This window comes from Notolabrus celidotus, chromosome 13 (genome assembly GCF_009762535.1).
Source record: "Notolabrus celidotus isolate fNotCel1 chromosome 13, fNotCel1.pri, whole genome shotgun sequence".
NCBI classification, from domain to species: domain Eukaryota; kingdom Metazoa; phylum Chordata; class Actinopteri; order Labriformes; family Labridae; genus Notolabrus; species Notolabrus celidotus.
Genome location: NC_048284.1, coordinates 2,963 through 24,383, shown reverse-complemented (window position 1 = coordinate 24,383; position 21,421 = coordinate 2,963). Strand labels below are relative to the sequence as shown.

The 21,421-nt window shown below is 43.2% G+C and overlaps 2 protein-coding genes across 2 annotated transcripts; one reads left to right on the top strand and one right to left on the bottom strand.

Annotated features, from left to right (window-relative positions):
* Positions 1-7: 7 nt before the first annotated feature.
* cebpz (CCAAT enhancer binding protein zeta) lies at positions 8-12,185 on the top strand. The gene is made up of 17 exons (XM_034699251.1): positions 8-88; positions 1,881-3,403; positions 4,731-4,962; positions 5,113-5,278; positions 6,047-6,135; positions 6,272-6,325; positions 6,493-6,595; positions 6,972-7,031; positions 7,184-7,250; positions 7,327-7,433; positions 8,179-8,239; positions 8,347-8,540; positions 9,141-9,173; positions 9,448-9,543; positions 10,123-10,187; positions 10,271-10,352; positions 11,666-12,185. Exons 2-17 carry the CDS (start codon positions 1,893-1,895, stop codon positions 11,824-11,826), a joined length of 3,081 nt encoding a protein of 1,026 aa, XP_034555142.1. The 5' UTR covers positions 8-88; positions 1,881-1,892; the 3' UTR covers positions 11,827-12,185.
* On the bottom strand, positions 11,299-20,055 carry LOC117823958 (protein CEBPZOS-like). Its single transcript, XM_034699252.1, has 4 exons — positions 19,884-20,055; positions 12,898-13,015; positions 12,748-12,792; positions 11,299-11,955 (listed from the first exon to the last, which is right to left on the bottom strand). Exons 2-4 carry the CDS (start codon positions 13,013-13,015, stop codon positions 11,873-11,875), a joined length of 246 nt encoding a protein of 81 aa, XP_034555143.1. The 5' UTR covers positions 19,884-20,055; the 3' UTR covers positions 11,299-11,872.
* Between the last annotated feature and the right edge of the window lie 1,366 nt (positions 20,056-21,421).

The following is a 21,421-nucleotide window of genomic DNA, read 5'->3' as shown; positions in this document are numbered from 1 at the left end:
AGAAGAGGGGGATCCAGAGGAGGAGAAAGGAGGGAAGACAGATGAAGACCTCAGCCTGGATGAGGTTCTCCGGTGGGGAGGAACACGGGTGAGCAGATCAAACATCAGCAGCTGGTTCTGGTCTTAATAAACCTGGTTTACATGAGGACACTTTAACACTTGTTGTCTGGGCTGGAGTTCAGAGCTGTAATGTTTTAAAGATGACTTTAATGATTTAAATGTTCTGATATAATAACAGAGAGAGGGGGGGGGGGGAACTCACGGTAACTCACGATACGGTAACATATCGTTACCTACAATATCGGTAATATCACGATTCAGCATTTCATCAATAACAAGTCACAGAACAGTCTGATCATGTGACAGAAACACATGTGATTAATGACAGAGCTCCTAATGTCCTGACAGAGCAGAGTGCAGATTAAAGTCGTCAGTGTCACCGCCTGTTTAATATTTATTATATTTAAATTAAATATTGATATGTAGTGTCAGTGATCAGGACATCTCTGTGTCTCAATAACACAAAAAACTGACCTAAAGAAAAAAACAACTTTTTAAAAAGCTTTCAATGCTCCAAAAATAACTGCTGGTTCTCCTGAATTAAAGTCCAAACTACAGATTTGTATATTGACTTATTGTGTTGACTGTATCTGATATATATTTATCATTTTGTTGTAAAATAATAATCAGAAAGTCAGATTAATAAGGTTTATATAAGTGAATAAATACCAATCAAATCCCCAAATAAGAGGTAGAGTTAATGAGAAGAAATATTTAACATAATATCTGAAGTACAAAGGCAAGGGCGAGAGGAAGCTAGTCTCAGTTTTACACTCAAGGATTCAATCCACTAAGACACTCACACAACAAACAGGGTTAGGTTAAAGTGGGAGAAAGAATCTGGACTTGTTATTTTGGAGGATTGGCTAAATGTATGTTCTGTGCAGTCCACCTCCACCAGCTCAGGTCTTTGGAGGGGTTTCTGTTGGTGTAATGTAATCAGGTATTTTATAACCCCAAAACAAAACGTATACAAACAGCTGGAAACGGTCTGTGTTGGAGGAAGTGTGGAGAACAGCTGGCAGACCACTTTCATATATTTTGGAATTGCCTAAAAATCAAGTCATATCGGGAGGGGGAGTAATTAAGGCATTACAACACATCTTTGGAGCAGGGGTTGACTCCTCATTCTCATCAGTTTATCTAGGTAACATCTCAGCCCCCCTCTCAGTTCAGGATGAATACTTGATGAAGATTTTATTAGCAGACAGCAAAAAGGCCGTGACACCAAAGTGGCTGCAACCCAATCCTCCAACAGAGACTGAGTGGATAGAAATCATGTCTAGAACTGAAAATATGGAAAGAATGACTTCCTCACTAAACCTTAGAGCAGAAAAATGTTTGCATTACTGGGAGAAATGGACTGTGTCTGTAGCATTGAGGGATTAATAAACCACTACTGCATGAACTGACTGTATTTCCACTGTTCTAGCAAGGATGTATAAATGACCTCCTGTTTCTGTTTCACTGAGCCGTGCTGTCTGACTCTGCCTCTTTACACAAATAAAGTATAAAAAAACAAACATGATATCTGAAGTTTAACCCTGCATGTGCTGTTCACAGCTGTTTGGTAATAATACAGAAACCATTTGTTAAATTAAAGCAGCATTCAAAGTTTGTTTGTGACTCATGTTACTTTAAAGTTTGAGCTTTAACTGAGTCACTGTCTCAGAGTCTGTGTTGAAGGTGACTTTAAACCTTCACCACTTCCTGTCAGCTATTAAAGACTGTTCATTTTATTTCATAAACTTTTACTGAGGCTTAAAAAGGGTCATAGTCTAAGTTAGTTCATGTATTCTTCTTCTCTTGTCCCTTTAAAGGCAGATTATGTCATGCTGGCTGGTCTGGAAGACTCCAACGAGCTGGTGGACGGAGGAAAGAAAGGAGCGATAGACGACCTGGAGGAGGGCGAGCTGGAGAAGTTCATCACTAAGCTGGGCATCAAGGCGTTCGCAGGAGTGCAGGTCATCCCCGAGGAGCCTGAGGGCGAGGAGGACGAGAAGAAAGACAAGAAGGAAGAGAAGAAGGAGGAGAAGAAGTCTAAAGCAAAGAAAGAACCAGCCGTGGAGCAGACATCGAGCTCTCAGCAGGAAGTGAAAACCATCCCAGAGGTGGAGAAGAAGCCGAAGGCCAAGAAGACCAAGAACGCTCAGACCGCCGCCGGGAGGAAGGCGAAGCTGAACGTGAACGTGTTTGAGTTCCAGAAGAGGCAGGCGCTGCTCATCAAACCCGGAGGGAAGTGGTTCGACCAGGAGTACGCCGCCGAGGGATCAGCTGAGCCGCAGGACGCCACGCTGGTGTCTCAGTACAAGACGCTCGCCCAGCAGCTGCTGGAGTCTGAGGTGGAGCTCTACAAGAGCAAGAAGGTTCTGCAGAAAGGAGCCAACTCCAACTGGATGAAGACCGTCGTCTCCTCCGGCGTGCTCGCCGACAGGATGGCGGCCATGACGGTTCTGATTCAGGACGCCCCGGTGCACTCGCTGCTGCACGTGGAGAACCTGGTCGCCATGGTGAAGAAGAAGGGCAGCAGGCGGATGGGTCTGATGGCGTTGGACACTCTGCGCGAGCTCCTGCTCTCCGACCTGCTCCCGGAGCACAGGAAGCTCCGCCCCTTCGCTCAGCACCCGTTCGACCAGCTGGAGGAGAAGGCGAGCGGGAACAGGGACGCCAGAGACCGCCGGCTGGTCCTCTGGTACTTTGAGCATCAGCTCAAACATCACGTGGCCGAGTTCGTGGCGGCGTTGGACACGGTGGCTCACGACACGGTGGCGGCCACCAAGGCGAAGGCGCTGGCCACCGCCCACGAGATGCTGTGCAGCCGCCCGGAGCAGGAGCGGGCGCTGCTCATCCAGGTCGTCAACAAGCTGGGAGACCCCGAGTACAAGACGGCGGCGAAGGCGTCGTACCTGCTGGAGACGCTGCTGCACAAACACCCCAACATGAAGGCGGTGGTGTGCTGCGAGGTGGAGCGCCTCATGTTCAGGCCCAACATCAGCCCCAAGGCGCAGTACTACGCCGTCTGCTTCCTCAGCCAGGTGATGCTGAGCCACGACGAGACCGAGCTCGCCGCCAAGCTCATCACCATCTACTTCTCCTTCTTCAGAGCCTGCGTGAAGAAGAAGGACATCGAGTCCAAGATGCTGAGCGTGCTGCTGTCGGGCGTGAACCGGGCGTATCCCTACGCCGGCACCGGAGACGAGAAGGTGAAGGAGCAGCTGGACACGCTGTTCAAGGTAGTCCACCTGGTCAAGTTCAACACGGCCGTGCAGGCGCTCATGCTGCTGTTCCAGGTCATGGACTCCCAGCAGAGCATCTCAGACCGGTACTACACCGCTCTGTACAGGTAACAGCTGCAAGCCTGGTGCATCCCTCTCACCTGGTTTATCCCTCTCACCTGGTTTATCCCTCTCACCTGGTGTATCCCTCTCACCTGGTTTATCCCTCTCACCTGGTGTATCCCTCTCACCTGGTTTATCCCTCTCACCTGGTGTATCCCTCTCACCTGGTTTATCCCTCTCACCTGGTGTATCCCTCTCACCTGGTGCATCCCTCTCACCTGGTTTATCACTCTCACCTGGTGCATCCCTCTCACCTGGTTTATCCCTCTCACCTGGTTTATCCCTCTCACCTGGTGTATCCCTCTCACCTGGTGCATCCCTCTCACCTGGTTTATCCCTCTCACCTGGTTTATCCCTCTCACCTGGTGCATCCCTCTCACCTGGTTTATCCCTCTCACCTGGTTTATCCCTCTCACCTGGTGTATCCCTCTCACCTGGTGTATCCTCTCACCTGGTTTATCCCTCTCACCTGGTTTATCCCTCTCACCTGGTTTATCCCTCTCACCTGGTTTATCCCTCTTACCTGGTGTATCCCTCTCACCTGGTGTATCCCTCTCACCTGGTGTATCCCTCTTACCTGGTGTATCCCTCTTACCTGGTGTATCCTCTCACCTGGTTTATCCCTCTCACCTGGTTTATCCCTCTCACCTGGTTTATCCCTCTCACCTGGTGTATCCCTCTCACCTGGTGTATCCCTCTCACCTGGTGTATCCTCTCACCTGGTTTATCCCTCTCACCTGGTTTATCCCTCTCACCTGGTTTATCCCTCTCACCTGGTTTATCCCTCTCACCTGGTGTATCCCTCTCACCTGGTGTATCCCTCTCACCTGGTGTATCCCTCTCACCTGGTGTATCCCTCTCACCTGGTGCATCCCTCTCACCTGGTTTATCCTCTCACCTGGTTTATCCCTCTCACCTGGTGCATCCCTCTCACCCGGTGTATCCTCTCACCTGGTTTATCCCTCTCACCTGGTGCATCCCTCTCACCTGGTGTATCCCTCTCACCTGGTGTATCCCTCTCACCTGGTGTATCCCTCTTTCTCTGAGGGTTTCAATCTTCAGATAACTCCTTTACAGAAATGAAGTCATCTCTTGACTTCTTTTAAAATGCAGTATCATCATTATTCTTCCTCTCCTCTGAGCAATTACTGACTCTCCTCCTCTTCCTCCCCATCCTCCTCCTCCCCCTCCTCTTCCTCCTTCTCCTCCTCCTCCTCCTCCTCCTCTTCCCTCCTCCTCTTCCTCCCCCTCCTCCTCCTCCCCCTCCTCTTCCTCCTCCTCCTATTCCCTCCTCCTCTTCCTCCCCCTCCTCTTCCTCCTCCTCCTCTACAGGAAGTTGTTGGACCCTGGTTTGTCGTCGTCCTCCAGGCAGAGCATGTTCCTGAACCTTCTGTATAAGTCTCTGAAGGCGGACATCGTTCTGCGGCGAGTCAAAGCCTTCGTGAAGCGTCTGCTTCAGGTCAGCGCCGAGCAGAACGCCAGCTTCGCCTGCGGGGCGCTCTTCCTCGTGTCCGAGGTGATGAGGGCCAAACCCAGCCTGAAGGTTCTGCTGCAGCAGGAGGAGGTGAGACCGTCCCTCATCACTTGTTTCACTTTAAAACTCTTAAACATAAGTTTTCATCTTTCTGACCCCTGGATTTAAAAAGTCTCCTGATACTCATCGTGAAGTTTCAGGTCAGAGACTTTAACTTCCTCGCTCTCTGTTCTCACTCAGGATGAAGATGAGGAGGAGTTCAAAGACCTGGCTGAAGAGAAGGAAGATGATGATGATGAAGAGGAGCGCTTCGTGGACGCAGACAAACTGGAGGAAGGAGCGGTGAGCGAGGAGTCGGTGAAGGCGAAGCCCGCGGCATCGTGGGTCCATCATCAGAACCTGGAAGGTGAGTCACTGAGACCTTCAACGGCTCTGAGAGGACGGGTCAGGATCTGAAGTTTGTTTGTGTGTCACAGCTGAACATTAAGATCTCTGATTGGATGAACTCCTATTTAAAACGCATTCAAGTATTTTAGATAGGGGGCGCTGGTGGCCTAACGGTCTAAGTGGCCCACATACAGAGGCTGTAGTCCTCGTCGCAGAGGCAACCGGCTTCATTCCAGGCGGCGAGCATTTGCTGCATGTCTCCCCCCCCCTCTGCTCCACACATTTCCTGTCCATCTACAGCTGTCCTGTCAATAAAGAGAGGGGGGGGGGTGTTTCAAATAATAACAGCAGTGTTTGTTATTTATTGGAAAAAGTTATTTATTCTATCTTATTTTATTCATTAATTTTATTTAATATGTTTTAATTTATTTATTTGTATATTATTTATTTAACTTCATTTATTGTACTTGATTTTATTTTATGTGTTTCTTTGTATATTATTTATTTTATTCTTTTATTTTATTTTTATGTATTTTATTTATTTATCATTTCATTTCATCATTATTATTATTTTATTTATTTATTTAATTTACTGTTTTTTAGATCTGTTTTTCTTCTTCTTCTTCTTGTTTATCTTACTTGCTATCATTCCTGTGTTGCTGCAACACCTGAATTTCCTTCTGTGGATTATTGGGTTTCATCTTATCTTAAAAGTCATCCTTTATATTCATGTCTGGTTTGGTGTGTTATGTATTTATTGTTTGTTTGTTTGTTTGTTTACCTCCAGGAGGAAAGAAGATCCAGACCTACGACCCTCTGCACAGAAACCCGTTGTACTGCGGCGCTGACCGAACGACTCTGTGGGAGCTGCAGAGGGTGAGGAACACGTCTGTTGTCATTCATGAAGCCTCAAACTGATCATACATTTATTATCTCTCCTCTCTGTGTGTTCTCTCTTTTTAGATAACATGATATCTAAACTGTGTGTGTGTGTGTGTTTGTGTCTCTGCAGCTCTCCCAGCACTTCCACCCGTCCGTGTCGCTGTTCGCCAAAACCATCCTGCAGGTAAAACCTCCAGGATACTAAAGTCCACGTGAACCCTCTCTGAGTCTAAGACCCTCAGAGGAGTCTCATCAGACACTCCCTCAGCTCCAGGACTCGGTCTCATCCTCCTCTCTGGGGGTCTCTGGAGTCTGCTCCTAATTTCTGTGATGTGTGTTTTTCTTCTGCAGGGAGACCCCATCCAGTACTCGGGCGACCCTCTGCAGGACTTCACCCTCATCAGGTTCTTGGATCGCTTCGTCTTCAGGAACCCCAAACAGCTGAGAGGAAAACGTAATGAACACTTCTTCATGTCGATCAGCGAGTTCATGGTGTCTCTGAAAGGGGGACTGATCGTGTCAGACCGGACCAACAGACCAGATTAAAACTCTCTAAAGAAGAGACATCTTAGATTTATCATCCAGACTGTTTAAAGTCTGTAAACATGTTTGATTTATCATCCAGACTCTTTAAAGTCTGTAAACATGTTAGATTTATCATCCAGACTCTTTAAAGTCTGTAAACATGTTTGATTTATCATCCAGACTCTTTAAAGTCTGTAAACATGTTTGATTTATCATCCAGACTCTTTAAAGTCTGTAAACATGTTTGATTTATCATCCAGACTCTTTAAAGTCTGTAAACATGTTTGATTTGTGTGTTTTCACAGAGAACACAGACGCTGCAGCGATGATGCCCAAACAGAGGATACCCCTCAAATCTCTCCCCGGTGAGTTCCTGCAGAGATCCCTGGTTTCTCTTGTCGATGAATATTTCAGCGTCAGGTTAAAGTCTGCATTAAATGAAGTCTCTTATTCGTTCAGTGTTTCTGTTCACACACTCGTTCTTCTGTGATCTGATGGTCTCCTGTCTCTCTGTCAGTGAACTGTGAGGAGTTCCTGTCCAAAGAGGAGAGTCAGATCTCTGTGGATGAGATCTTCTTCCATCGGTGAGTTTGAAACTCTTTGAAAACAAAGAAAGTAAAGGATCACATGTTCATTGTGTTTTTGTTATTCTGTGGTTAGCTTCTTTAAGAAGCGTCAGCAGGAGAAGCAGCTCCGCCGGCCTCGAGCAGACGGAGACAACGAGAGCGTGGAGGACGTGGACGATGAAGAGTTTGAGAAGTTACTGGGTGAGTGGAGACGGAGGAGGAACGAGTTCAACTGCAGAGACTCAATAAAAACAACACACACACACACATTCAGAAATACTGAGTCAGCTAACATTAAACTCATCATAAGATCCTGCTTTAAGAAGAGAAATATTCAAACAAAAGAAGAAGAAGTGACTCAATCAAACAGAAAGTTAAAGTCAGACTGAAGCTCAGAGAACATTTAACACTGAGCCGTTTATTTAAAGCTCCAGTGAGGAACGTTCGTTTGTGTTGATTGTCAATAAATCATCCCTCATCTTTTGGTGAGGCAGCGTCCAATCATGGCACGCAGTCTGAACCTGACGGGGGCAGAAAAGATTGGGACCATATCCATCCCAGTCCCCTCTGTATGAGTTCCAGGCTGGTTCATGCTGCGGGCTCAGGAGAGAGGGAACTCTCAGCAGAGCCGCCTTTAAGTGAATCCTTCAAAAACTGGACTTCATTAAATCCTTGATGAGTACAGTCGCTCTGTTTGACTTGATGGATCAGATAAACCACATGTCTCAACCTCTCTGAGATAATCAGGGAATAAAAAGAAGAACACATTAAAATAAAATCAACAAATCAAAGTGAAACCCTCTGAGTGAAATAAGAATAAAGAGGTAAACTCTCTTTGTTAAACATGTAGTCCAGTTTGTACTCCTCACTCTGGATTCTGATGTTGTGGTAAAGGTTTGGATGTTTTGATGTTCTGACCCGATCTCTTGTTCCTGTCTCTGAGCAGACTCCGCTGAGGGAGACTCGTACTTCACTGAGATGGCCGAGGAGGATCTGGACTTTGCCGGGTGAGCTCACATCATCATCTCATTGTTCAGACTTGTTGTTGAAACATGCAGTTCTGGTTTGACCCTCCTGTTTTTGCTCTCCGTGCTCCTCCCTTCATGTCGGTCAGAAACGTGAAGAGTAAGAAAGGAAAGAAGAACCAGCAGGACTCGGACTCTGACGACTCGGACGTGGACGACCTGGACGATGAGGAGGTGTCTCTGGGCAGCATGGACGAGGAGGACTTTGGAGACGAGCTGGAGGAGGACGGAGGGATGTTCATGGATGCTGACGGAGGCGGAGACGACGATGACGATGAAGAAGGTAGAAAACAGCTGAGTCATGATATCTCTCAGGGTTTTAAGACCGTTGGTGATCAAGATGTGACCTTTGAACTCTTTGAAAACAGAGAAATTCATCTTCCCTTTGGATCACATTTATGTTATTATTCATGAGTTATAACACGTTAATGTAACCATAGAAACACTGTTTATTTGGCACAATGATCACAGATCAGTCTCAGTTTTCTGGGTATTTTTGTACATATTTATTTATTTATGTATTTATATATATTTATTTATATTATTTATATATATTTATGTATTTATATATATTTATTTATATTATTTATATTTATTTATTTATATTTATTTATTTATATTATTTATATTTATTTATTTATATTATTTATATTTATTTATTTATGTATTTATATTTATTTATATTATTTATATATTTTTATTTATGTATTTATATATATTTATTTATATTTATTTATTTATTTATGTATTTTTTCATCTTTGCTTATGTTTGTGTCTCTCTGTGAAGCACTTTGTAACTTTGTTTAGAAATAAAGATTCTTATAAATATTTTAATGGAAATTAAAAAAAAACGATCCTCCCTCTTCTTGTATTTCTCTTTCAGTTCCTGAGCTTGAGGACGATGCTGCGTTCGATGGTGAGCTCAAGTCTTAAATTAATCCAAGTTACACTCTGTATTTAAAAACATCCGTCTGAACACACACACACACACACACACACACACACACACACACACACACACACTCAGGAAGTAAAAATATCATCCCTTAAGTTTCCACATTGAAAGTAGAGAAACTTCAAACACGCTGCCTCTGAGCAGCAGACTGATTTTATAAGTTGAATCTTCTCCTTTTAATATTTAAAACTTCACTAAAGAACGATCACTAATAAGAAGAATCTCTTCTCTGCAGATTCAGACGAGGAGGTGGAAGCTCCAGACATCACTCCTCGCTCCAAGAAAGGGAAGAGGAAATCCACAGAGGAGCTCGACTTCTCTGGATCCTCAGGTGAGCGTGACTCCTTCCTGCTGATCTTAAATGATCATCCTTACATGAACGAGTCATCGACGGTGACCTCACTGCAGATCTCAGCGGGTTGTTCTGTGTGAAGGAGGTTTAGGAGGTTTTCACCTCCCTCAGGAGGAAAGGTTCAAAGAGTCAGAGTGACATCTGTTTACAGACTTCATCCTTCTAAACACTTTTACTTCTATTATTATTTTAGTTTTATCCTACTGATTGATTGTTTTAAATATATTTGATTACTTATTGTTTTAATTTATTTTAATGTTCCTACTCTTTTATTGTCCTTTTAATGTTTTTATTTATTTATCTTTGAAAAATCTCTTAAACAATGATTTATTGTTCTGTTGTCTCACCACTTCATTCTGTTTCATTTATTCTTTTTAACCTCACTTTGTATTCTGTTTTGTTTAAATTCCTCCAACCATGCTTTGTTTGTCAAAGCACTTTGTAAACATTTGTTTTTAAAGCTGCTAGATAAATAAAGTTATTATTATTATTATATTATTATATATAATCTTCCATCGCCTCATTTTAAGGATGTTTAATCGATCGTTTCTCCTTCAGGCTCCAAACAGGCGAAGAAGAAGAAAGGAAAGAAAGACACCGCCATGTTTGTCTCTGCTGATGAGGTGAGTTTTATTTTCAGGGTTTTAATTGAATTTAAAGTATTTTATATTCTATATTCTGTTAAATGTGCTTTGTTGTTTTTCAGTTTGGCTCTCTGTTGGACGAGAACGCCGGCTCCAAGTTTGACAACATCGGGCTGAACGCCATGGCCAACAAAGACAAAGCAGGTAGGTCACCGGTCACCTGAACTCATGACATCAGAGAGGGCAGTACATACAGGAGAGACGTCAGCTAGCATGAGTTCATGCTAATGTAGAGCAAGTCTTCTGTTTGTGAAGAGCATGGAGCCTGCATGATGCTTCTCTGTGCACTTACTGCTTCCTACCACTAGATGGAGCTATAACTATGACCAGACACTGTAGTTATCTGCTCAGTCCAGGCCCATAATGTGACATTTAGATTTAACATTTTAAATAGCAGTGTTACTGCGATGACTGTAGCTGAACATTAGCATGTATGACCACACAACTTCCTGTTTCATGAGACATGAAACTTCACTGTGCTGCCACAGACACACCTTTTAATTCAGCTTCAAGCTTTTAATCCTCAAGGTGTGAACGACAAGTTCTCCAAATTTCAAATTGACCAGATAAAACCTGTAGGAGGAGTGGATTCAATTATCAACCCTGAAAATCACCAAAATTCACCTTATTTTGAAAGTCAATCCAGAGTGGCTGACTTCCTGTTGGGTTTGGAGTATGGGTGTGAGAGGATTTTTTAAAGGTCTTGACATGATAAATATAAATACCAAATATCATGAATGTAGGTCTAAGTAACCTCCTATGGGACCCATTTTTGAAGATGTATAGGGGGCGCTGTGGAGTCACTTTGCTCCAATATGTCAAAGTTTTCACCAGATCTGAGAAGTATGAAATCTAGGGTGAGTTTAAGGACATGTTAAAGCTGCCAATCATGCAACTCCAGTTCTTAGAGGCTCCTCGATGTTCAGGCACAGATCAGAGATGACTCTATAACATTATCTGGTGAAGTATTTTAAATATAATGTGAGATATTTGTAGTAACATGTGCGGTGTGTGCATGGACACACTGCTGAGGATGTTAAATATGTTGTACATTTAAGGACAAAGATAAAAGAGCAACAGACGTGGAGGGTGTTTAGGGAGTTTGCTGGATACCAGCTGGTTTAATGATTCCTCCACAGAGAGAGGAAATGAGTCAGGATGACAATCAGCTTCAAACAGACACAGATGATAACAGTGAAGGGTTTCCAGTGTTTGTCCACCAGGACTTTATATAAACCGTGTCAGTGAGTGAACCTCAGTGATTGTGTCATTGTGCTTCAGATCCATGAACCCAGAGGTGTTGTTGGTTAAAGTGTCCTTGTCTCGTCCTCCTCTCGTCCTCTCTGACTCCTCCTCTCGTCCTCTCTGACTCCTCCTCTCGTCCTCTCTGACTCCTCCTCTCGTCCTCTCTGACTCCTCCTCTCGTCCTCTCTGACTCCTCCTCTTTGTCCCTGCAGGTGTGAAGCAGCTGAAGTGGGAGGCTCAACGTGACGACTGGATCCAAGGCCGAGACGCCAAGACGCTGCGCAAGAAGAAGACGATGTTCAACAAGAAGAAGTCGTTCGGCCGAGCGAGGGCGGGAGGCAAAGCGCTCGGGAACAAGAAGAGGAAGAAGTAACGGCTGCCGTGTGTTTGATGTCGTGGATTTAAAAGGACCCACAGAGTCACTCCTGTTTGGCCGACCAGGCTTCGTGGTCTCTCTCTCGGACCCCGTAGACGCCGGCCCACTCGTTGGACTGGTAATAAACTGAGGAGAGAGAGAGAGAGGGAGGAGGGGTTCAGATCCAGATTAAAACACACTGCTGGATTAACTCTGACCTGAGGAGGAGCCGGGTTAAGACTTTGGAGAACAGGAGATTGTTTTTCATGCTTACATGTTTATGATGCATTTAAATTTTCATACAGAAATAATGTTCTTGTATCTTTGACAATGTACAGATTCATAAATCAAATTAAAGTTATTCAGGTTTTCAGACACTGATTGATTTATCTTTGAAGAGAAACAAACTTAGAGCTGTTGTTTGAGTGATTTAAATCTATTCTTTCCATCTTTAGTTTATTCCTTTAACATTATTTTGCTCCTTTAAATTAAAACTACTGTTACAGACTTTTCATTTCATCCTCAGAAGAATCATCATGTAAAACACTGAAGTTAGAATCCAAACATGGTGCAAAGCATCCTGAGATTTCAGAGTGGTTTCAGCTCCATTTCAAAATAAAAGCACATTTATTTTGTAGTAATGTTTAGTTCATGGACAGTATTTAACCTGCACTACTAGACTTCTTAAATGGAGAGCTGGCAGGAGAAAGTCCAGGTAGAGATGGGATTAAAGTTCAGGTTGTTTGCGTTCACACCTGCAGCACACTTTGAGACTTGAAGGCAGTTTTCAGGAGTTTGGAGCATGAGTGAATACAGCTATGATCAAAATGATCATCATTATTAAAGTCTGACATGAACAGCATGTTATCCTATAATAAATGAAGATGAGGCTCCTCTGACACAAACCACAGTGATGGATGAACACGTTCAACTCCTCACCTTCCAGCACGGATGGAAACTTCCTGTTCACGCTGCTCCTGAAATCTGCAGGTGAGGGGAAACACAGCTAGAGTTTAGAGCACATAAAGTCACCCAGCATATATTTGTCTGTCTGACTCAGATTAACACTGCTCAGTATTTATAAGACACCTTGGCTGTTGTTCATCATCTGAAACAGACCGTACGCCCCAAAGATGCCCACCAGCTCCAGAGCGATCACTCCCTTCATCAGCTTCATGGCCAGAGGATTCAGAGCTTTAGGAGGCATCTGAGGAGAGATCAGCACAATGAGAGTGAACTGTTCAGAGGGACCTACTATCACACACTGTTCACAATCAGTCATTAATGAAGGCGATTTACAAACACCACAGGAATGTTAGCTTCTTTTACTTTCCTCAGGAGCAATGTCAGAAAGATGCTGCTTTGGTCCACCATGAAATATTTCATCCAACCATCCAATGATCACTTCTTTCAGACTACTGTATTACCCTGGGATCTTATTCATTAACCTGCTGTGTAAAATACTTCACTGTCTTTGTCAAAAACATGCCAAATGGGTTTTTCCCCTGAATCAAATTTTCCTTCATGGAACAATGTTTGACAGGATTGAGTCCCTACGGATTGTATTGAAGTGTTCAAAATGTTAAACATGATGAATATCAACATGTGGAGAAGGCTCATAATCTCCAAGGAAACACAGTCATGATAGTGGAGTCTCAGACTTCAACATGTGGATTACTGCAACAAGAGAACTAAACAGAAAGATATTTTAGACTCACAGTGTCCAGTTTTCTGTTTACTAGTTCTTATTGAGAAAAATAAACATGTGAACGAGATCAGGGGTCAGCCGGGAGCACAACCGGGTCATAATCAGTCCAGCAGCGGAGGAAGAAAGCGCTCATGGAGACCTGTCACTCAGACGCAGCCCCCAGCTGAGATCCTCTGCTAACCCTAACCCTAACCCTAATCGCAACCCTAACCCTAACCCTAACCCTAATCGTAACCCTAACCCTAACCCTAATCACAACCCTAACCCTAACCCTAACCCTAATCACAACCCTAACCCTAACCCTAACCCTAATCGCAACCCTAACCCTAACCACAACCCTAACCCTAACCCTAACCCTAATCACAACCCTAACCCTAACCCTAATCACAACCCTAACCCTAACCCTAACCCTAATCACAACCCTAACCCTAACCCTAACCCTAATCACAACCCTAACCCTAACCCTAACCCTAATCGCAACCCTAACCCTAACCCTAATCACAACCCTAACCCTAACCCTAACCCTAATCACAACCCTAACCCTAATCGTAACCCTAACCCTAATCACAACCCTAACCCTAACCCTAACCCTAATCGCAACCCTAACCCTAACCCTAATCACAACCCTAACCCTAACCCTAATCACAACCCTAACCCTAATCGTAACCCTAACCCTAATCACAACCCTAACCCTAACCCTAATCGCAACCCTAACCCTAATCACAACCCTAACCCTAACCCTAATCACAACCCTAACCCTAACCCTAATCGTAACCCTAACCCTAATCACAACCCTAACCCTAACCCTAACCCTAATCACAACCCTAACCCTAACCCTAACCCTAATCGCAACCCTAACCCTAACCCTAATCACAACCCTAACCCTAACCCTAACCCTAATCGCAACCCTAACCCTAACCCTAATCGCAACCCTAACCCTAATCGTAACCCTAACCCTAATCACAACCCTAACCCTAACCCTAATCGCAACCCTAACCCTAACCCTAACCCTAATCACAACCCTAACCCTAACCCTAACCCTAACCTTAATCACAACCCTAACCCTAATCACAACCCTAACCCTAACCCTAACCCTAACCCTAACCCTAACCCTAACCTTAATCACAACCCTAACCCTAACCCTAACCCTAATCACAACCCTAACCCTAACCCTAACCCTAATCGCAACCCTAACCCTAACCCTAATCACAACCCTAACCCTAACCCTAACCCTAATCGCAACCCTAACCCTAACCCTAATCGCAACCCTAACCCTAATCGTAACCCTAACCCTAATCACAACCCTAACCCTAACCCTAATCGCAACCCTAACCCTAACCCTAACCCTAATCACAACCCTAACCCTAACCCTAACCCTAACCTTAATCACAACCCTAACCCTAATCACAACCCTAACCCTAACCCTAACCCTAACCCTAACCCTAACCCTAATCACAACCCTAACCCTAACCCTAACCCTAACCCTAACCCTAACCCTAATCGCAACCCTAACCCTAACCCTAATCACAACCCTAACCCTAACCCTAACCCTAACCCTAACCCTAACCCTAACCTTAATCACAACCCTAACCCTAATCGTAACCCTAACCCTAATCACAACCCTAACCCTAACCCTAATCGCAACCCTAACCCTAACCCTAACCCTAATCACAACCCTAACCCTAACCCTAACCCTAACCTTAATCACAACCCTAACCCTAATCACAACCCTAACCCTAATCGTAACCCTAACCCTAATCACAACCCTAACCCTAATCGTAACCCTAACCCTAACCCTAATCACAACCACAACCCTAACCCTAACCCTAACCCTAACCCTAACCCTAATCACAACCCTAACCCTAACCCTAACCTTAATCACAACCCTAACCCTAATCACAACCCTAACCCTAATCGTAACCCTAACCCTAATCACAACCCTAACCCTAATCACAACCCTAACCCTAACCCTAATCGCAACCCTAACCCTAACCCTAACCCTAACCCTAACCCTAATCACAACCCTAACCCTAATCGCAACCCTAACCCTAATCGCAACCCTAACCCTAATCGTAACCCTAACCCTAATCACAACCCTAACCCTAACCCTAACCCTAATCACAACCCTAACCCTAATCACAACCCTAACCCTAACCCTAATCGCAACCCTAACCCTAACCCTAACCCTAACCCTAATCACAACCCTAACCCTAATCGTAACCCTAACCCTAATCACAACCCTAACCCTAATCGTAACCCTAACCCTAATCACAACCCTAACCCTAACCCTAATCACAACCCTAACCCTAATCGCAACCCTAACCCTAACCCTAACCCTAACCCTAATCGCAACCCTAACCCTAATCGCAACCCTAACCCTAATCGTAACCCTAACCCTAATCACAACCCTAACCCTAACCCTAACCCTAATCACAACCCTAACCCTAATCGTAACCCTAACCCTAATCACAACCCTAACCCTAATCGTAACCCTAACCCTAATCACAACCCTAACCCTAACCCTAATTGCAACCCTAACCCTAACCCTAACCCTAATCTTAACCCTAACCCTAACCCTAACCCTAATCTTAACCCTAACCCTAACCCTAATCACAACCCTAACCCTAATCACAACCCTAACCCTAACCCTAATCACAACCCTAACCCTAACCCTAATCACAACCCTAACCCTAACCCTAATCACAACCCTAACCCTAATCACAACCCTAACCCTAACCCTAATCACAACCCTAACCCTAATCACAACCCTAACCCTAACCCTAATCACAACACTAACCCTAACCCTAATCACAACCCTAACCCTTACCCTAATCACAACCCTAACCCTAACCCTAATCACAACCCTAACCCTAATCGTAACCCTAACCCTAACCCTAATCACAACCCTAACCCTAACCCTAATCACAACCCTAACCCTAACCCTAACCCTAACCCTAATCACAACCCTAACCCTAACCCTAATCACAACCCTAACCCTAATCACAACCCTAACCCTAACCCTAATCGTAACCCTAACCCTAATCGTAACCCTAACCCTAATCACAACCCTAACCCTAACCCTAATCGTAACCCTAACCCTAATCGTAACCCTAACCCTAACCCTAACCCTAATCGTAACCCTAACCCTAACCCTAATCGTAACCCTAATCACAACCCTAACCCTAACCCTAACCCTAACCCTAATCGTAACCCTAATCCTAACCCTAACCCTAATCGTAACCCTAACCCTAACCCTAACCCTAACCGTAACCCTAACCCTAATCGTAACCCTAACCCTAACCCTAACCCTAATCGTAACCCTAACCCTAACCCTAATCCTAACCCTAATCCTAACCCTAATCCTAATCCTAACCCTAATCGTAACCCTAATCCTAATCGTAACCCTAATCCTAACCCTAACCCTAATCCTAACCCTAACCCTAATCGTAACCCTAATCCTAACCCTAACCCTAACCCTAACCCTAATCCTAACCCTAACCCTAATCGTAACCCTAATCCTAACCCTAACCCTAATCGTAACCCTAACCTAATCCTAACCCTAACCCTAATCACAACCCTAACCCTAATCGTAACCCTAACCCTAACCCTAACCCTAATCGTAAACCTAACCCTAACCCTAATCACAACCCTAACCCTAATCGTAACCCTAACCCTAATCACAACCCTAACCCTAATCGTAACCCTAACCCTAACCCTAACCCTAATCGTAACCCTAACCCTAACCCTAATTGTAACCCTAACCCTAATCGTAACCCTAACCCTAACCCTAACCCTAATCGTAACCCTAACCCTAACCCTAATCGTAACCCTAATCACAACCCTAACCCTAACCCTAATCGTAACCCTAACCCTAATCGTAACCCTAACCCTAATCGTAACCCTAACCCTAATCGTAACCCTAACCCTAACCCTAACCCTAATCGTAAACCTAACCCTAACCGTAACCCTAATCACAACCCTAACCCTAACCCTAATCGTAACCCTAACCCTAATCACAACCCTAACCCTAACCCTAACCGTAACCCTAATCGTAACCCTAATCACAACCCTAACCCTAACCCTAATCGTAACCCTAACCCTAATCGTAACCCTAACCCTAACCCTAACCCTAATCGTAACCCTAATCCTAACCCTAACCCTAATCCTAACCCTAACCCTAACCCTAATCGTAACCCTAACCCTAACCCTAACCCTAATCGTAACCCTAACCCTAACCCTAACCCTAATCCTAACCCTAACCCTAACCCTAATCCTAACCCTAACCCTAATCCTAACCCTAACCCTAATCGTAACCCTAACCCTAAACCCTAACCCTAACCCTAATCCTAACCCTAACCCTAACCCTAATCGTAACCCCACCCCTAACCCTAACCCTAACCTTTCCTAACCCTAACCCTAACCCTAACCCCACCCCTAACCCTAACCCCTACCCTAACCTTTCCTAACCCTAACCTCTCCTAACCCTAACCTTTCCTAACCCTAACCCTAACCCTAACCCCACCCCTAACCCTAACCCTAACCCCTAACCCTAACCCTAACCCCACCCCTAACCCTAACCCTAACCCTAACCTTTCCTAACCCTAACCCTAACCCTAACCCGAACCCTACCCCTAACCCTAACCCCACCCCTAACCCTAACCCTAACCCGGTCCCTAACCCCAACTCCTAACCCCACCCCTAACCCTAACCCGGTCCCTAACCCCAACTCCTAATCCCTAACCCTAACCCTAACCCTAACCCTAATCGTAACCCTAACCCTAACCCTAACCCTAACCCTAATCCTAACCCTAACCCTAACCCTAACCTAATCGTAACCCTAACCCTAACCCTAACCCTAACCCTAACCCTAATCCTAATCGTAACCCTAATCCTAACCCTAACCCTAACCCTAATCGTAACCCTAACCCTAACCCTAATCGTAACCCTAACCCTAACCCTAATCGTAACCCTAATCCTAACCCTAACCCTAACCCTAACCCTAATCGTAACCCTAACCCTAACCCTAACCCTAACCCTAACCCTAATCGTAACCCTAACCCTAATCCTACTATACTTGATTAATTAGTAACCTCTCTTATAGGTTTCCGGACATTACAACCACAGTGGTAACATAGGATTCAATAATCGTCATGGTGATATAGTTTATGGAAGTACCTACAGTAGTAGGATGTAGAAAGTCAGTCAGTTTGTCTCCTACAGGGCGATTATTATTGATTTGTTTGTAAAGGTTTGAATTATTTAGCAGTGTACATTTACACGGGCCTGTGTTGAGCATGGTTGTGGTTTGCACGCCTAAGTTTAAAGTATTTCATGATCCCATCTTTAAACATAAGATCAATCATTCTGAATGGTCATGCCTTATGCAGGTGTGTTAGGGTGGATATGGATTTCTGGGGATTATTAACTGAACGACAACGAGAGGTGTGTGTGTGTGTGTGTGTGTGTGTGTGTGTGTGTGTGTGTGTGTGTGTGTGTGTGTGACTGATCAAACCCCATAACAGCTGTTAATAATCCTCAACATCAGAAGAGATGCCTGAGGGACCTGATGGCACTTTGGTTAAACCAACAGAATAGAATGGAACACTTCACATCAAATCCCTCCACAGAAAGTAGTCCGTCACACTCCCTCTCTACCTATTCAGAGAGATTTTTTTTAACCTCATATAAAGTAAATTATTTTTAAATGAATAAATTCATCTTTAATCCATATTTGGTGTCAGCTTGTTTGTGTCTTTGGCTGGCAGCCATCTTTTCGTGTCCTTAGTTACCCTGAGATCCTCACCACTATCAGAGATCACGTGACTTTTCACTTCTGTTTATAGACCCTCATGGACCCCAAAGGACCTCATCATTTTTCAGGTTACTGAGGATAAGGTGAAATGTGTTTATTCCAACATCTGGAGAGATCTACTTTTTACATCAGTGATCAATAAAGTACAGAGGTAACTGAGATAATGATCACAAATACAAAATACATGGGCAAAATAATTATATATAATACACACTATTAATTTCCTCATTTTTTTATATAGTAATTCCATGTGTTAACTATTAATTTAATCGAGTATAAATTGTTTTTTTGTTCGGGAAAAACCGTTAAATATTTAATTTATTAAATAACAGATTTTTTAATTTTTTAAAACCTTTATTAAATGATGGAGAAACTGTTCAACAGAGCTTAATTAATAACTCTTACTTTAAAAGAAGTAGTGTTTCTATGTGTGTGTGCTGTTAATGACCTTAATCTGTTATAAATCATTAGTTTATCATTAGACACGACACAACACTCCAAGCTGCTAACGTTCAAATTAACATTTTCAATCCTCTAACTTTTAAATTAACTTACCTTCAGATTCCAGGAGAACAAACAACTCTGAGAGGGTTTAAAAATAAAGTCAGAGAGAAAAAGTAGATTAATTAACACTGAGAATCCTCTGTCCTTGTGCTGTGTGTGTGTGTGCTAGCTGAGGGCTAACAGACTGTGACCACTTCCGGACTACGGAAGCTCTGCTGGTACAAACAACAGAAGCGCGTTTTTAAAAGGACAGAACATTCAAACATTTTGTAGAGATACCAAATATATAAACATGAAGGTTATATCAGGTTCAAATGTTTTGATTCAACTCTATAATATTTAATTGATAGATTTTTATATTTTAATCAATTAAAATATTTTTTTTTATTTTACAAAAGCTTCAAATCAAATAAAGCATTGTGCTTTTTACATTCAGTTCAGTGTACACAAGAAATAAAATACATGTTTGACAAATAAACTATTGTAGACATTTTTTTAAACTAGGTTTATTAAATGAAAACAGGATGAGTTTGAATTTTTTTTAAAAATGTGTTGAATTAATAAAACGTGAAAATATGGTAGCTTAAGGTAGAAACAAAAACCAGGCAAATTAAGTGGCTAACGTGTTGATAATTTTAAGAGCGTTAACTGGATGTTTCAACATTTTTATATGCTTCTACAAAAACATTTAGTCCTATTCTTTGTGAATATTTAAGACCATAAAGTGGAACTATGTGAGGATTCTAAAGGTATTCAAAGTAGCTATTAATGTATTCTTTAAATTCTACAAGCTTTTTCATCAACACTTTTTGTTCTTCAGAATTCATCAAATTAAAGACACCTACCTTTTTTTTTAATTTATCATCTCCAACCTGGAAATGTATGATAACCTTCTCACACCTCTTGAACCAACTCTGAAACTGTCATCATCTTTGCTCTTTATATTTAAAGTCACCTGAAAAACAAAGAGGAAAAAAGAAACAGACCTATGATTACAGTGAGTTGTAGTTGCAGGAGCTCACCAGCAGGTGTCAGTGTAGCAGCAAGAGTGCAATAAATCCCAGCTCCTGTTGTAGTTTCCTGTGAGAGAAAAGATCAGTTCTGACCTGAAACAAATGAAAGAAAGGTGCAGATTTACCTGAGAGACTTCTGCAGGTAACAGATGATCCATTAGTAAGAAACTGATCTTTTGTTTAAATCAGAAGCAGGATCATCTTAAAGCTCCTGTGAGGAAGATTTAGCAGGTTGTGAAACAGTCAAATTAATACTGATGCTTCTTTGGGACATAAAAAGAAAAACAAGACCTTTAAAAAGAAGACTGATTATTTCTGTATAGTTATATATTTGATGTCAGAGACCACCTGCAGGGGGTAGGTGTCAGACCAAGTGAATACCTGCAGGCTGCTGATACAGCCTTTATTTATGTTTGAATATTCTTAATAAGTGACACGTGACTGTTAAAGGTACAGTGTGTATAACTGTAAATATTTAGTGATATCTAGCAGACCGATTCTACAGTTTAAGGGTATAAAAAATATACTCTCACAGATGTGGTGCTTTAAAGACACACAGGCATTATTTAAAGGAAA